Source organism: Excalfactoria chinensis, chromosome Z (genome assembly GCF_039878825.1).
Source record: "Excalfactoria chinensis isolate bCotChi1 chromosome Z, bCotChi1.hap2, whole genome shotgun sequence".
Lineage (NCBI taxonomy): Eukaryota > Metazoa > Chordata > Aves > Galliformes > Phasianidae > Excalfactoria > Excalfactoria chinensis.
Genome location: NC_092857.1, coordinates 58,874,707 through 58,892,528, shown reverse-complemented (window position 1 = coordinate 58,892,528; position 17,822 = coordinate 58,874,707). Strand labels below are relative to the sequence as shown.

General features: G+C 35.6%; 1 protein-coding gene across 5 annotated transcripts in view; it reads left to right on the top strand.

Annotated features, from left to right (window-relative positions):
• MCTP1 (multiple C2 and transmembrane domain containing 1) overlaps positions 1–17,822 on the top strand; it is a 246,706-nt gene that overhangs the window by 121,667 nt on the left and 107,217 nt on the right. For all 5 annotated transcript variants that reach the window (XM_072359050.1, XM_072359049.1, XM_072359052.1 and 2 more), the window contains 2 exons: positions 7,450–7,636; positions 12,757–12,850. In XM_072359050.1, coding sequence (XP_072215151.1) covers positions 7,450–7,636; positions 12,757–12,850 — 281 coding nt within the window. The remainder of the gene's footprint in view (positions 1–7,449; positions 7,637–12,756; positions 12,851–17,822) is intronic.

The window sequence follows — 17,822 nt, the reverse complement described above, 5'->3', positions numbered from 1 at the left end:
CATCAGAACTTACAGTATTAGTCATTATTCATCTGATAGGTAGAAATACATATGTACATATGGATATTGTTCAGTCTGAGTGCATTTAATATTCACATGTTTTTGACAGTGAGTAAATCATTTCCATATTGAGTCAATATATTACTGTGATTAAAAACACACACTGCAATAATTTTATGTAGATAATTCCAAGATCAAAACAGAGGTGAAATGATATTAATCTTTGTGTAATTATTTAACTTCCTTATCATCTGCATTTTCGGAGGCGATCCTGACTGTCACCTTTACCATAATCAGCTAATAAATCCTCATGATTGTTACACCTTTATGCAGAGCAGTAATCTGAACAAATTGGCTGCTGACAGCTGCAATAAATTGCCAAGAATGAGTGCTGTCAGAGAACAAGTTGTTTCTGTGAACGTACAGGATAAGTAAATCCCATGTCATGCAGTTATATTCAGCTGAAGTTATTTGCAATCCAGCACAGCAGAATTTATAGCATTATTTATTAGCCTGAAAAATGCATGTTTATCTTTAAAATGACATTGAGTTTTACTCCTATCTTATGTTACGAAATAACTGTAAACTTTGTCTAAGTATATTTTCTGTAGATGTTACTATCTTTTATCAAATCTGATGCCAGTGAAGAACAGCAGAAGACCTTCTGTATTTTAAACTCATTAAAGCTAAGTATTAAACATATCTGTAAAAAGTGAAATGTCCCATAATCTCTCAGAACATTGTTATTAAAATTCAGGCTCTTTCTTGTGTTTGTGCAGATGTGTACATGCTATACAGTATTTAAATTCATCCCCTTAAAATGGATGTTAAAAAATCAAAAGGTAAAATACTGAAAATTAAGTACTTTTTGTTGTTGTTTTGTTTTTGTTCTGTTTTTGTTTTTTGTTTTTGTTTTTTTTTGAACAGCTAATCAGTTATGTTTTGTCTGTTTAATTTTTTCATAGTAGTGAAGCAGTAGAGGGTTTTTCAGGTGCACATAAAAGGAAGCACAGTGAGAGCCATACTGCTGCATTATTAATCTGAAGACACAGCTATATACTACTCACAGCTCTAAACTGAAGTGGGATTTTTAAATGAAATATTTATGCCTTTTTCAGTATTATTTTTCTACTCAAACTTACATAATTTCACTACAGGATCCTGAATACGGTAAGCAGAGAACTGGATAGTGGTGTTTAGCTGAAATGATGTTCCTGCATGCACATAAAGTTAAGGGAAGGTCTCTAAACATGGAAGTTCGGCAGAATTCTATGGATATAGAGTGTTTGGGTGTTTTTTTGTTTTGTTTTGTTTTCTTTCCTGGATTTTAAGATATGTTAATGCGATGGTATTACATTAGAATTGCACATAATTGTAAATATTGATTGATTTATTTTTTTTTTCCACATGGTGGTTTTAAATTTCTGCATGTCACGGTAGTTCTGGAAAGATATTTTCAAAGTTTAAATTTATTGTTTAATATTCCATTGTAATTTGAGTTTTTGTCTGTTTCTGTGTTCATGTGTGAATTACACATCAGTTCTGTGTAAAGACGGACAAGTGCACAACAAAAGGCCTATGTGTCTTATACATGATGATTAAAGTTGCATCATTGTGGATGCTTTTCTCTGTGCAAGAGCGTATTGCCAAAAGCATTAATGTCTAAAAGTGCTTCTGACAGGCCTGCCCTTGACAAATTTTAACGTACATCGTGTTATTCACATATTTATTGGGAATTATTTCTTTATACTTCTACAAATTTAGCAGTAACTGAGACAGAGAATGCTGCATGCACATTGTTTTTATAGATCCTTCTGTCCTGCATGTCCTACATGTGGAAATTACTCTGCCAGAAAATAAGAGAAAGGGAGAATGGTAAGGTAAAAGGCTGCCTCGCTCTGTGGACCATGGTAATAAATAAACAGAACAATTTGTGTTGTAGATACAAGTTTGTGAGGTTTTCTGGAAGATATGGATTGTAGTCATGTGAAAGGTCTTGAAAGCTCTTTGGACTACCTCATGTAGTGGAGAACCGGGTAGAGGGAAAAAAAACAAATGTTTCTCAAAGCAAAGGACTGTTTAGCAAAGGAAAACATTTGTCTTGAGGTAAAGAAACTACACAATGATAGCACTTACATTGCACGTCTATAGCAGATGACTGTGCTGCAAAGATGATATACGAAGTATCGCATAATAAAACATCCGCAAGTCCTACTTACTGTCTACACAATTTCAGATATAAATCTGTAGTGTTATGGCAAAAAGCTATGCTTAAAAAATGTTGATATGTCATTTCAAAATCCATCAGCAGGACTTTGTGGCATGGGCTGTATTTCTTCCAGCTAGGCATACAGAATTGTCTGCATTCGGGTCTGGCTGACTGGGCAGTGAGGTTGCTTCGTATTTCATGCGGCTCTCATACTTCCATTATCTGGATGGACTTACCACATGCTGCAAGGCTCTTTTCTGCTTCTCATGTTTTTCTCCTTGGCTCCTGATGCCCTTACAGCTTCCCCAGCCGCTGTCACACTTCCTGTCACTGTCCCACTTAGCTGAGCCACCACTCCAATCCTTGGGTAACTTTGCTGGCTTTCAGACTGTCTCCTCTCTTCACCACCTATCACAAGAACCATGTGGGGTCTGTAATTTCATTTCTTTCTCATTATCTCTCTGCTTAAAAATGACACTCTCTTGTTCTTCCAAGAACTTCATGTAACTGCAGTCCTGTCTGTTTGAGCCATATCATTTTCTGTCATGCCTTGCAGAATTTCCGCTCTCCGTTTGTTTCCCAGTTTTACTGGAACATTTTACTCAGCACATAAAGGCTACGGAGTCTCACAAATTGTAGCAGTTCATGCCTCACTTCTTCTGATGTATGTCCAGCTCAGTTCTAATTGCAGAATTGCACAGTTTCCTCTCCTGGGCGTCCTTTGGAGCAGCATAGACCTGGATCACAGCGGAGTTAAAAGGCTGTCTTTCTGAACAAGTCGTGACGATAATTAAGTTACCTGGGTTGTAGCCAAGTGGTGCTTTTCTGTCCCTATCACTTAGGATTGTGCCAATTCCTCTTTCATGCTTTATTTTGTCATGTGAGAAAATGATCTCGCTATCTGCTGCCTCTCCCTTGCCTGGCCACCTGGCTTTTAAGAGGCCTTCTATGTCATGTCGCTACCTTTGTATCTCATTCATTAGCAAGGATATTTCACCAGGGTGCCAAAGCGGTCTTACATTCCAGGTTCTGTTAGAACTAGAGAGGGGAGGCGATTTTTGTCTCTTAGACCTGCTGATAATAAAATACTACACATAGCTCTGGTTTCCATACTTTAAAAAGGATGCAGGAAAATTTCACTGGATCAGAAAAGTTACAAAAAGTCATTTGAGGGCTGTAGGAGATGTGTTCCAAGGAAATACATAGGGAGCTGTAGGTGTTTAGCATATCAAAAAGAAGATCAAGAAGAGATATGCTTATGGTATGTGAGTACCTTCACTAGAAGAAAATAAGGGGTACCAACGGCTTTTTTAACCTAGTAGAGAAAGGCATAAAAAGAACCAAAGGACAGATATATTCAAATTAAAAATAAATCAGAAATTTCTCTTCCTAGCCGTCTGGGTAATTAACACACTGAAGACATTTTCAGAGGAGGTGTTGGATTCCCCTTACATCTCCAAATCCTCCTTTCTGGGAGCAGCACCATGTTTTTGCAGCTACTCATCTATCATATTTTGGTGTATGAACTTGACCCACTTACATGACTTTTTCTTCAGACCTGAAAATCCAGATCCAGGTGTTGCTTGTTAGTGCTCATGTGGGAGGATGTATCTCCATTTCTCAGCCTGGACGTGCCAGCTAGTCAGTGGCATCGTTCCATTGTCCCTTCCCAGCACTTCTAGCACAGTTGCAGCTGTGTGATGAAAGAACTTCATAACGTGGAGTAGAAAAGTAATGACAATACTCAGACTACTCTATAAGCTAACATTCACCAAAGGTGATATACAGCCATGCTTGAAAATGTCTGTGAAATTAATGGTTATTTTTGCTATAGTTTTTCATGATGATCACTTCACCAAAACTGAACATTTCCTCTCACCAGCAGTGTATAAATGATAATGCGATAAGAAATTGAAACTGAAGTCTTCCAAGTTCACTGGGTTTTGATTTGGTTTGAGGTTTTTTTTGTGTTTTGTTTTGTTTTGTTTTGTTTTGTTTTTTGTGTGTGTGTGTGTGTGTGTGTTTGTGTGTGTGTGTTTTGTGTTTTTTTTGTTTGTTTGTTTTTTTTTCACTTTATTTGTAGGAAAATTCAATAGAAAAAAAAAAGATTTGGTAGATTTTACTACTGATGTTAGTGAAAGTTATTCCAGGATAGGTTTAGAGTTTAGATAATACCTTACTGAACAGGCTTACTTCTCAGTTTTGTTCTCATGCTAAGAAAAGGAAAAGCTAAGAAAAGTGCTTGGTTGTTTTTTCCTTTGCAGGAAAATTTGGCATAAAAGAAACATAGTTGTTTATTTGTTTTCCAGGAAAAGCTACTAATGGAAAGGATCACAATTTTTGTTACAATGTAATTGTAAATTGAATGTTTTGTCTTTGATTTGAAGAGCGTGCTGCTGGTGCAGTTGCCTTGGTAATGCTCATGAAGTCTCAACATCTTCTGTTAGGTGCAAGCCAGCTGCATCTCCTGCAAGGTTTTCCCCTTGCCTACAGGAGGGGATCTGACACAGGATGAGAAATACACTTTCACCTGGCTTAGTAAGAATGTTGGTGCTTTTAACCAAGATTCTTATACAGCACAGTGTGGCATTCCATAAGGAAATAATCTCTGATTTTTATGAAATTATCTGAAGAGTGTTCAGAGGAAAATCTCCATGTAAAATGATGAAGGATTTCACCAGTAAACACTCCCACATCACTTCCAACCCCTTTGTATGCTTTTAGAAAATAACAAACTGATTCATGGAGATGCATCAAAAAGAGAACAGATGCATTTTGTGGTTAGTCTCTCATAGATATGCTGCAATTCAGATTATTTTTATACCTGAAGGAAAATCACACAGGTAGAATTGAATTGTCAGCTTATTTTATCCTAAACAAAGAATAGCAGGAACTGTACTGTTGCAAAGAGTGCTGTAACTTCCTGAGACCTTGAAACTTGTAGTTCTGACATAAACATTGTAGTTTTACGTTCATTGCAATTCTTCAGCACTTCTGTTTTGTGTCTTTTTGCTTCAAGTGGGCATCATTTTCTGTTTTTGAGTGAGATAAGGATTATTTCTGCATTACTTGTATTGTAACGACTTTCTGATGATTGTACTGACCTTAGTGGAGTCTAAAGTAGTTCTTCCAATAATAATTGATTAGGGCTGCAGTACTGTTACAAAGACGTTTCTGAGAGATATCTATATTGAAGTAATCTAGAGAGAATGTCCCTAAGTTCCACCCTGCAGGTTCAGGTTAGATATTAGGAAATACTTCTCCAAAAGAGTGATAATGCACTGAAAAAGGCCCAGTGAGGTGGTAGAGTCACTGTCCCTGGAGCTGATCAAGAAATGTGTGGTAGGAATGGTTGAGCTGGCTTAGTGACTGGACTCTGTGATCTCGGCAGTCTTTTCCAGCCTTAATGATTCTGTGATTCTGTGATAATATTTAGTACTAGAGTCAGTTAACCTACTTTAACATAATCAAGCATTAAAGCCAAAAGAGAAGTCTAATTGCTTGTGCATAGGTATGAAACTTTGATTGTGAACCTTCACTGACTGCAGCACTTTTAGTATCTTGCTAATCTTGTTAATTTCATTTCTAACTCCTTATCTTCCAAAGAGTTCAAAATGGAAGGAAAACACTAAATTCACTATCAGTTTCATATTTTCTCATTGTAAAATAAACTTTGTTACTGTATAAGCTTTATAGTAGTTTGATTTTGACAGCAAAGCAAAAGACAGTAAATGTGTTTTGTTTCTTTTTAATGAAATTTTCCTCTAGCAAATCTAATATGCCTGTGGTAGTATAGTACTTGTTTTAGAAGGATGAATTTATTCTGATAATTGGCAATTTCCTGTCCTTAAATGCCTATTTATTCGTGTCTGCCACCTTTTTTTTTTTTTTTTTATTGGCCCTGTGGTCACCACATTAACTATCTCATCAAAATCAATTGACATTTTATGAAAAGAGTTTCGTAGATCATTAGTTTAGTGAGAGTGGCATATAGAGCATGTACTCATTGCATTACGTAATCACTGTTACAAGTAAAGTATGCGGTTGCTTAACTAAATATAGAATGAATCCATACGCCTTACTTAAATATTGGTTTTGTTTTTATTTGGAGTAATGAATTCGCAAAACGTCCTTAAAGTATCTTAACTGCTAACAGTGCTTTTTCACAGAGATTCCTTTACAGGGCAGGATGGCATTATGTTTGGCACAGGCATTGAATTTCTAGTCAGGTTCAGAGTTGCAATCTAGAAAACTTGAAACTCATGAAGTATAGACATGAACATATTAATACTTCTGAAGGTATTCACAGAGTGTTTACAGACTGTTTTAACTGAATAGTTTTTTGTCAGCTCCTTGTTAGCAAGAGCAACATTTTTACTTTAATAGTTCTGTATTTTATTTCTGAAGTTATTTCAGCAGCTGCAAGGCTGACACATATGGAGCCATTCTTCATTAATTCAGTGCATGGTATATCCTGTGCAGCCAGGGTTATTCAGAGAGGGATCAAGCATGGAGGATTGTCTTTAGACACTGTTTGTGCAGTTATAAGCAGTCCTTGCTCATTACAACATGAGACATCTTACTATACAGGGGCTTGTGGCATCAGATTTTATCCTGGATGCTTGCATGAAGCTTTGATCCTGAGCCATGCACAGCTTACTGCAAGAGAGCTGAGCCTTTTGGGTGGTGCTCTAGTCCTGCTTTTGTGTGTTCAGTCATGTTGACTCCATAACAGTAAAGTCCACACAAGAATCTTCTTCTTTTTCTTTTATTTGTGTTAGAGGGGATTTTTACTATTGATAGATGAGTGGTATAAAAAATATAGAAAAAAATATTTTGGTACCAAAACTTATGTGTTATGTTATACAAGAGTCATAATTAAAAACTACAGTCTGTTCCTGAATGTGAATTTTTACAACTCTCTTTTTCTGAGCTCAAGTACTGCATTTTAGATAACCTTGTTTCTAGTGTCTAAGTGTTCCTTTTAGTATTTTTAATGTACACATTCATAACAATTTATAGCTTTAAAAAAAGGCAGGAGGCACAGTCTGAAAATGAAGAGAAGCCATTCCAGAAACTGAGAAGGATTTCATACTGATTTTCAGGTTTTGGGTGGTGGGGGGTTGTTTGTTTGCTTTGTTTTCTTTTGTTTTGTTTTTTGTGCAGCTGAATGCAAGTAAGCCAATGAACTGTTGTTTAATGTGATGAAAACTATATACTGATGAAAAATGTGTTTCTAGATGCCAGGTTGACCTGTCAACCCTAAGTAAAGAACAGACTCACAAGCTGGAGATGCCACTGGAGGAGGGGGAAGGATGCCTGGTGTTGCTGGTCACTCTGACAGCCTCAGCGGCAGTCACCATCTCTGACCTCTCTGTCAACTCCTTGGAGGACCCGAAAGAGCGAGAGGAAATACTGAAGAGATATGTATGGAGTTCTCTTTTGCCTTTTGTCTGTGAAATGTTTGCTCCTATAAATACTAAGTATTGGAGAAAGAAGTCTGAATACTATATCCCATGCATCCTTACCATGTTCAACCAATGACAGTCATTTAAACTAGTCATTAATATTATTGCAGCTGAAATGTTATGATCAAAAAGGCTGCAGATTTTCTGTATACAGTAAGGTATTTTTTACATAGTGTTTCAGCTATTTTAATTAACTTTGGGAAATAAAGAAGTTAATTTCATTGCCTTACAGATCATTTTTACCAAGTGCAAGATAACTGAGGGGTTATTTAGTGGCTGTGCAATTTCTAGTGAGTGTTCATGTCAGCTGATTCCTAGATCCTATAGGCTGGGGTTTTTAAGCATGGTCTAAAGAGGGTGAGGTTTTAACTCTATTTTGGATAACCTGTATTTTGTATCATCAAAATAATTGTTTTAAGCAGCATTTCTATTTCAAAATATTCTGGAACAAATTATTTTAATTTCCCAGCATCCTCACATTACATAGCAGCTCTGCAGTTTTATCAAAGGAACAGAGAGGGGAGCTCTTACTCCAGCATTTGTTAATACTTAAATTACTAAAAGTAACTGTCTCACTACACACAGAGAAAAGCAGGGGGGGCTGAGAAAGGGGGGGGGAGAGGGGGGGGACCTATTTCCACTTAAAATTACAAAGCTTTTATTGTACGATGCTGCCAGGTGTTTAGAAAGGCTTCTCTAGACACTCAGCCATTAAACCAAGCTCTGACTAACAAAGAGCCGCTTAATTTTTTTTTTTATTTTTTTTTTTTTTAGATTTTAAAATATTCCTATTCCATGACTGACAACCTTTCAACAACTGAATTTAATAAAGATGTACCTTATCAGTCTGTGCAGATAACGTGAAGTGCTGGTACTAATGCTGTACAATATTCTTCAAACAGATTAGCAGGATGTGCGCTTCAGCAAATTTATTCTGGTTATCTCCACTGAATCAGCTGTCTGCTAATGCTTGTACAACTCATACACCAATAGTGTTATCATAAACACAGTTTAATAGAGGTGACTTAGTGAGGCTAAACATAATATTCCTAAACCAACTGAGAACTAAAGTCTTGTGCAAAATCTCTGAAAAATAATTGCAATTAGGAGAATTATTTCGTATTTGGGAAGCCACCAAGACAGTCTGTCACTCTCAGAATAGATCTTTATAAGTATAATAAATTTCTGGTGGATAGATTTTTGAGGTGACATACTTCTAGCTACCAGATGTAACAATACCATATTTCTGTGGATTATGCTGTGGGAAGATTGCAGAGAGTCAAGTGATACTGATGGTTTTGATAATTTAGAAGCAATATTGCAACGTTATGACTGTGTTATTAATCAGTTTTCATAAATACTCTTTTTTTTTTTTTTTTTTTTTTTTTTTTCCTCTCCCCAGTGTAAAGCATAAGATCGATCTATTTATTTCCTTTTCTTCCACATTCTTGGAAGTTTGTCGTTTTTCTTATATTTACAGTAGTGTACGTGTTTGAAAAGGTCTGGTTTTGTGGAGGGTGTTCATATTGCAGTAGAAGGAATTTCTCATTATATGTTTTTGAAAATTACAGCATTGATACCCTTTTTGAAAAATATTACAGTTTTTATTAAAATGACCTATGGACAGCAACAGAAAGAGATGACAAGGTTTAGCAAAATTCAAATAGTTTATTTTCACTGATGTTTGATTTATCTTTACTGTTCATATATTTTCTTCACTGCAGATTAAAAGAATGAATCTGCAATTAGCAAGAGGTACTATTTCCATTCATTCTCTGTATTTTGGGGCTTATTTTTTGTTCTCTTAAAAAATCTAGCTTCTATTGGAGAAATGTATTTTGCACCCTTTTCACAGCCAAAAACAGTTAATGAGCTGACCTTACCATCAGATCAAATAGCCTTGGAAAATGACTCTATTACTGTCATTTAACCATTTGTAGCTGAACATCAGAGCCTTACAAATTAAACAGGCATTACTGTTTGAACCATTATTTTACCACAATTGTCTGAAAAGATTAATTCCTTTTGGGGTGAGGAAGGGGGCGCATTAATGGGTACAGACCAAGAGAGATTGTATGACCTTTTCAGAACGGGTGTGCTGAACCCACAGTCCCCCTTGTCACAGTTTAAAAACCAGAGGAGCTAGTTTAGAGAAGAAGTTGTTAGCATTCCATTTTTATTATGACATTTCACAGTCATCCGATTTAATGTCCCTTGACCAGATTGTCCACCGTGAGACGATGGGCTTGAAATGTTATTTAGAGCATTGATAAAAGGTGAGCAGTTCTAAGATGACAGCGAGTCATAAGGCTGGTGGTGTGACATTAATTTTCTCCATAACAGAGATGGAATAAGACGTCATGGTGACAAGCTGTCAATCAGTACTGGCCCCTCAGTGTATCTCGATGCCATAGGATGGGGTATTGCTTCTCCCATAATAGAGCTGAACTGAGATGCTCTCCCTGACAGCTGCTGCAGCCATACAGAAAATATATTATACAGCCTTTCATTAAAAAAATAAAGAGGACCCATCTCCAGAGCATTTCAATCTTTTCCCATCTATTGAGGGCTGAAAAGATTCACTGCAAATCACAGATTCCTCTGCTATGGAAATTTCAGGCTTCAGAAACCATACAGTTTTGAGGCCTTCAACGTTAATCATAAATAAGACAGAGTATCATCTGATAAATCGTTACTTAAAGTTACATATTTAAGGTAATATATTAAAGTTATTTGCTTATTCCAGAATCTACAGTAGTTTGTATGCAATTTCACTAGTCTCAACATCACAGTTTATAGTAAATTACTCTAAAGTTGCTGAATCGCTAAAACTAAAGTTCAAAAATAATTGCTTTGTGGGATGTTAACTAAGGTAGCAAAGTGAAATACAGTGGCAGTGCTTTTTTTTTTGTTGTTTTGTTTTGTTTTGTTTTTCTTCCTAGAACATGCATTTTGCAGAGTGTAATCTTGAGGGAAATCCTAGGTACAGCTTTCTGGAAGGGAAGCAGTTGTTTGTTTGTCTTGATCCATGTTTGGGTTTTTGCTTTGTTTTCTTCCTGAAGCTATCAGTTTGTTTCAGTTATTCCGAAACTTAGGTAAAATGTGGAAACATGCTTGTCAATCCTTTCACTTCCATCTAGATGTTAGTGCAGAATTATCTATTACAGTATGAGTTCTGATAAGAAGCTTCCAAACCTTGATCATTATTGTTGAGAGAGATGGTGCCAGTGCCAGCATGCTTTTGAATTGCAGCGCTGCTATCTGTACCACCACTTCTGCCACTCTCAGCTTGTGTGTAAGCACATAAGCAGAGGATTGAATGTGTGCTGCTTGAAGCTGACTACCAGTAGTTTTAAGCCTTATTTCTGATGTTAAACATACTAAATACAATTAAAAACTGTTAATGATTATGCTGAGATAACATGCATGTGGATATTTGTATGTATGCTGCATGTAAGATATTGCATTTAACTGGATTTGGGATACCAAGGTCAAACCTCCACTGTAAATAATAAGTAGTCAACTGGGGCTTGTGAAATTCATATCAGAGTGTGATCTGACTGCTACAATTGTCTTATTAACAGAAATACAGGAATATGCATTGTATGTCAAACTTTTTAATAAGTATGTTATCTATGCATAAAGGTATTCCATATATATGTATATATATATATTATTTTATTATATTATATTTTTTTTGCAATAACTGGTATTACCTTCAAGGAGCAGCTGTGATTTTCAGATAAGTGATGTGATTCTGTTTTTCCTTAACAGTCAGTTTCAGCTTCATGATATATTTCAGAATTTTGACCTCGTGTTTACCTAATGGTTGCACATTCTAGGAATCTAGACAGCAGCAGCAGGTAGAAAAGGCTTCAAATGCTGCTGTATCTTCACATAACTAACCAAAATATTGCGGATCATACCTGTGGCCTTTTCTAATATTTTAGATGTTAAAATGCTTAAAAATAAGGGTAGCTGACAGTATGTAGGTACATGACTTGTAAAAACTTTAAAAATTGTTGAAATGTATGATTTAAAATGTATTTAAAAATATAATTGTAGATTCCTCTTTTGGATTTTTTCTCATAGTTTATGAAGAAGAAAGTAAACAATAATGTAAAATTCGCTGTTAATTGGTTGCATAATCAAAATCCCACTTGATGTTTCAGCACTTGAAGCTGAACAAATTTTAAATCATAGTCATCTTAAAAAATTTGGCATAACACTCAGATGCTGCAATACCCTCAGGTTATTACTCTTAGGCATTTGAAAAAAATAGAAGAGAATGCAGTTTCCAAGCAGCTTTCAAAAATGATGCAGGGTGTGTAAATCCAATTCTTAGTCTACTCCTCAGTTTTTCTTCCTTTTTTAAAATACATGTTGACATTGAATAAAATAATGGTAGAAGAAAAGATTTATAGTAAAAGCATTTTGCCATTTAAATAGAACTATCTTCTTGTTTATGTTTTTCAGTCTTTTTTTTTTTTTTTTTTTTACCTGTGATTATTATGGAGATTATTAAGTTGCTAGAATCTTCTCTTGTGTTTGCTCATATTGTTTGCTGCATACATGATGCTGCATGCAGGCTTACGTATAATGATCAAGTACAATGAAAGTAATATTGGTCCCAAGTCGTTGTTCATATTATTGGAGCTATCGAAGGGAAAATATGAACACAGATTTCACAGAAGTAATTGGGGAGAGGAAATATTGTTTTATTGTTTGCATAGTTTGTATTAATTTTGTAAACACCCTGATACATATTATAGTTGTGATAGTCAGTTCGTGTACCAAGAGTTATGTCAGCAGGATTAGTATGTTTAATTATTTCATAATTTTTCCTTTGTGTTTTTGATTGGTATGTTAAAATGGCAAAACACTGTAAGAAACACAATTATATGATCTTTAGAAAGCAGTATGTAAAAGTATGAGCATGTTATAAATACTCTGACTTACATCTAGAAGAGAGAAGATACTATCAATATTGCTTTAATTTTATTTTGCAATGTAGAATTATGCTACTTTTTTCTTTTCTTTTCCTTTTTTTTTTCTTTTTTTTTTTTTTTTTCTTTCCAGAGCCCAATGAGAATGTTTCATAACATGAAGGATGTGGGATTTCTTCAGGTAAAAGTCATTCGAGCAGAAGCATTGATGGCAGCTGATGTTACAGGCAAGGATTCTTTTAGTTTCTGTAAATGTAAATAGCATCAATGGGCCTTTTTACAGATTGAAAAAATATATTTCAAACAGAATATTATGCAATTATTATTGTCTGCTTTCTCTGTCTCACCTTCTCCTCATTAAAAATCATCAGACATAAAAACAGAACTTGTAAGCAAGGCAGCGAGTCATTCTAATGCTAGTTGCATCTAACATAGGTTGTTGCTGAGAAGGGTGAAATATGCATTTTTCTCCAAAAAAGGTTCTGCAAAAATTGTGTGAGATACATATGCCAGATTTCTTTTTCTGCTGGATGCAAATATACCAAATATTCCAAATCAGAGCAAAATGCAACAGAAAAGGCAAATGAAAAGTGGTACATATGAATACACCTTCAAAGTTTTTGCCAGAATAATTGTTCCCTGCCAGATACTTAGCAAGGCTGTTTTTTTATATTTGAAGTACTTCAAACAAATGCTGTTTCCTTTAACTAATGCTTGTCTGTTCAAGAAGGGATGTAAGAGTTTTGCTTTATTTATTTATTTATTTATTTATTTATTTTTAATTTTTTTTTTTCTATTTTAAATTATGGACTGATGGAATAATTTAACCTGTTTCTTTTCAAAACAACAACAACAACAAAAAAAATATTTCAGCCATACCAGCCGTATTTACTTCGAAATATCCACGTTGCATCCTGAAAGTAGAATCACAGTCAAACTACATAAGTTGGGTAAAGCAAAGAGAGTTTGTCTTGCATCAGAAAATAACCATCGTAACTTTTACAAAAAAGCAAACTATCCTAATATCGCTGGTTTGAGTGCAATTTGAACATGAATATTCTGCTGCATTAACAGATAGAGATACATAGCGAGATAATCACTTTTTAATTGTTTTGTGCAAATTGGCATGAGTACATTTTCTTTTTCTTGTATAAGGCAACAGAATAAACATTTTATTGCTGAAACCGATCTTCCAGTTTGTGGCAAACAAAAAAGCAGATTCTATTTTCAGAGAGGTTGGAGAAATGCTTCTAAAGATTCCTCACTCTGCTTTGACCTTATAATCCAATGTGGTCTGAACAGAGAGAGAGATTAAGTTATTCAGGGGCAAATGGGATAATTCAGTCCCTGACCTCGTTCGGTCTTCGACTTTTCCAGATCAACATGTCATTTGTGCTGGTTGAACAGATTTTTTGGAGATGCATTTTATTCAATTAAAGATGTAGAGAGCTACCAAAAAATTTCTAGGTATTCTATTTAGAGTGACAGTTAGGAAGACTGGAAAGAACACTCAATATCTTGCCTGTGTCCTGAGTATTTTGTTCACTAGCATTATACATTATATATGCTTTTTAAAAAGGATTGTGCATTCAAACACAACAGTAATGCTTGCGTAGTTCAGATAATATAACTCGATATTTTGAAAGGAGGACAAAGGGTTTTAATGAAATTAATTTATGTGAACGTGTACAGATGATTTCAGACTAAACTTTGAGGAGGAATATTTACAAATTATTCAAAGTAGTCATTTGCTGATTGTCAGAAAATGTTTGCAAAAATTGCAGAAATAGCTTGGCCATTCCCCTTTATGCAACTGAGCAATAATTCCTAGTCAGTGCAGAGAATGCTGTCAGTAGTAGCATGACATACACAACTAAAGATTGGTTTATGTAAGTAAAAACTCAGGCATAGCTTGCTCTTTCTAATACATCTTTTTTTCACAGCTTATCTTTTCCCTTCCTCTGAGTCTGAAAAGTAGCTGAAGCACCTGTACAATACTTGTATGTTTTTCTGTTTCCTTTCTATTGCACTTACCCCGTTTCAATTTCAGAAATCTTTTCATATGAAGTAGCAAGCAAAAATGTGCTAGTTTGGGCTGAATGGATTTTCAAAATTCCTGATATCCCATCATTAAGCATGAGCATAGATTCCTTTAAAAATGTGAATTTTTTCTTTTGTTACCATACATTCATTGAGAAGCATTGTAATACTGTATTAACTCAGTGTGAATAAAGAACAATTGAGGCCTCCGTTGAATGAATGACTAAAAAGCACAAATTACTTTTTAATGAAACCCTCAATTCTTCTCCTTTCTAGAGAAAGCCCATAGCCTTGTTTAGCTGAATTCTACTACAGTAGGTCACTTCAGTTAAGCCTCTAATAAACTGTTGATAGTTGAGGGTAGGTTTTTTTCTGTGTCAGTAGCCCAGTGTTGGACAGTACAATTCAAACAGTTGATTTAAATACGGATTTTTAAAAAAGAGAGTGAGAATGAGAGGGGGCGAGAGGAAAATAAAGAAGAGGAAAACGAGATTAAAGGTACTGGTTAAGGTCTCAGTTTTCAGCTCCCATGTATACACACATGACTTGAAAAAGATGCCACGGCAGACTGTAATTTTAGTGTTTAGATGTGGGCAGGTGAGAAAATGGTGACTAGCAGACTGCAAATGGGGTGCTGTATGAGAGTGTCATTAATGGGTTTTAAAAATATATGAGAAGAACACCAAGTCCTCTCTACCCAGCCTACCTGCAAGGAAGTGACTTTCCTGGAAACAGATTACCATGTAAGGATGAGAGGTTCCTGATGGGTGCCTGAAGCCTTTCCTTGGCTTCTGAGGGAGTTGAAACACAGGGCCTCTGGCAGGACCAGAGTCTGGAAGAGTGCTGCTCAGATTATCAGAATGTTATACCTGGAAAACTGTATCTCAAGATCATTCTTTCTAATGTCAAAAAATAATGCTAGAGCTACCCTCCAAACAAAATTATGTTCTGTTGGAAATTCTGGTTGCAGCAGGTGTTCATTTTTATAAAATGTACACGTTTTTATGTGGGTATTTTTGTTTTGAAACTATAATCTAAGAACTGGATTTAAATTATTGACTATACTTATTTCCATTTCCTCCTCTTCCTGAGAAGGAAGCTGTTGTGTTGTGGTTACTTGGTGCCAGGCTGTTTTCTCCCTATAACCTCAGATAAGAGGAGTTGTACTTTTCCCTCTCCCTTTTATCTTTGCTCTGCTATTGGTCCTCCAGGAGACATACAGCCTGGCATAATTTCATATATAGTTATAACAAAAAACTTTTAAATTAGGAATTATTCTGATGATGCTATAAAATATATAGTGGGTTCATCATGTCAGTTGACCTTTGAATTTAATACATAATCTGTTTAAAAAGTGTGAACAATTTTTGGAAAGTGGTAGAACTTTCACAATTTCAACAGTGTCAGTTAAAGCAGTAGGTAAATTTCTGCTGCAGAATTATATACAGGTAGAGTTTGAGGGAAACCTGCTATTTTCACAGCATCTGCTTCTCCTTTAATGGGTCGTATACCTTTATTCTTTTCCTTATAATGTGAAATAAAATTAAAAATCTCCACATTGTTAATGAAGAGAAGGAAGCATGGTGGGAAAAGATGTGCTACAGGTTTTATCAACGTCAGTGCAGGTCCTATTATTTTGAAGAATAATAGTTAGCAACTCAGATTCATTAGCAGAGCAAAATCTGAGCTCTTTGTGACAGTCTGCCTGAAAAACAGTTTGTTTTGCTGTCTTTGGGCTTTAATTAAGACATGTTCCATTCTAGCCCCCTTGCCTGCCCCTCGCCCACCCCCACCCTGCTTGCTGTGTCACAGACCGGCGATCAGACGCTTTCAGATGGTCCAGCCCATGACTTTGACCTTCTGCGTGGTCCGGCGTTCCCTGGGGAACCGTTCAGCTCATGAGGTCTGATTTCACACTTCCAGGATGCCTCGGCTCTCTTAACAATGACAGGGAGACAAAGCCCTTTAGAGCGGGCCGCATGGGGACTTGTTTAAATTGGAAACTAGAGAGGAGTCAAGGAACAAGGTTACAGGCTACAGAATAGTGCTTTTAATAAAGAGCTCACAGCTCTGGTTCAGCTCAAAGAGGGCTACCTCTGTACAATTAATTGAGACATTTATCTGGAGCATCTTAGGCCTCTACTTTCTCACAGAATTATGTGATAAATATCAGCTAAGAGGCAAATGAGATGTGCATGAAATGAATTTTTAACACTTTGATTACTGTGTCTCCAGTCTTCATTAGAAGTTAATTTATTTGTATTTCTGACCTCGTTATTAGTCTGATGTCTGCATTTTTGGGGGGTACTGAGATTTCAGCACCTGATATTTGAGACAGATTTTATTGAAGAGCTCAGTGATATTTATGTTTGCAATCAAAAGCATTTCAAATTTCTCCACTTATGAAGAAAAGAAGCAGGCATTGAAAGGGAGAGTCTTATTTTCTTTGTAAGAAAATGGTATTCAGCCCTCTTTCTAAATAAATCCCATGTTAAAATTTTCATTGAAATATTTGAAAGTAGAATGAAGACACCAAGATGGCTAAACGTGCAGAATGTAAATGATTTTTCTAAAATCTGTTCTACTAAAATGTCCTAATATGTTGTGTGCAAAAAATAGTCATGGAAATTGTTCCTCAATGCTAGCAAATGTCAGAATGATGTACACAAATGTTAAATTCAGAAAGGTATGGAAGCCTGTACATATAAAACTGAAGGAATAAATTCAAAGACCCTTTGGAAGTATGTTTCCAAAAGCAATTTGCTCTGTTGATTGGTGCTTTTGGAATTGAATATGCACTTGAATTATCTTCATAAAATAATTAAATCTATTAGATAGGCAGTATTCTGGGGTAGATAAAATCTCATCTGATCCCGTGTTGTTTACCTGAAGACATTATTCCAGTACTGCAACCCCCCCCGCCCCCCCACCCCCCTTTTTTTTTTCTTATTGAAAGTAGCAGTTTCAAGTTATTAATGGCAAAATTAGAATTTAAAAGTTTTTTGTTTTTTTGTTTTTTTTTACTTATTACTACCTTTTTGAGTTAAATATCCAGGAAAAGTATTCGTAATTATTAACATGTATCTGCTTTTTTTTCAATATTCTGTGGAAATGATTTGAGAGTGGCACTGTGCGCTGAATTGCTTGGTAAGATGCCTT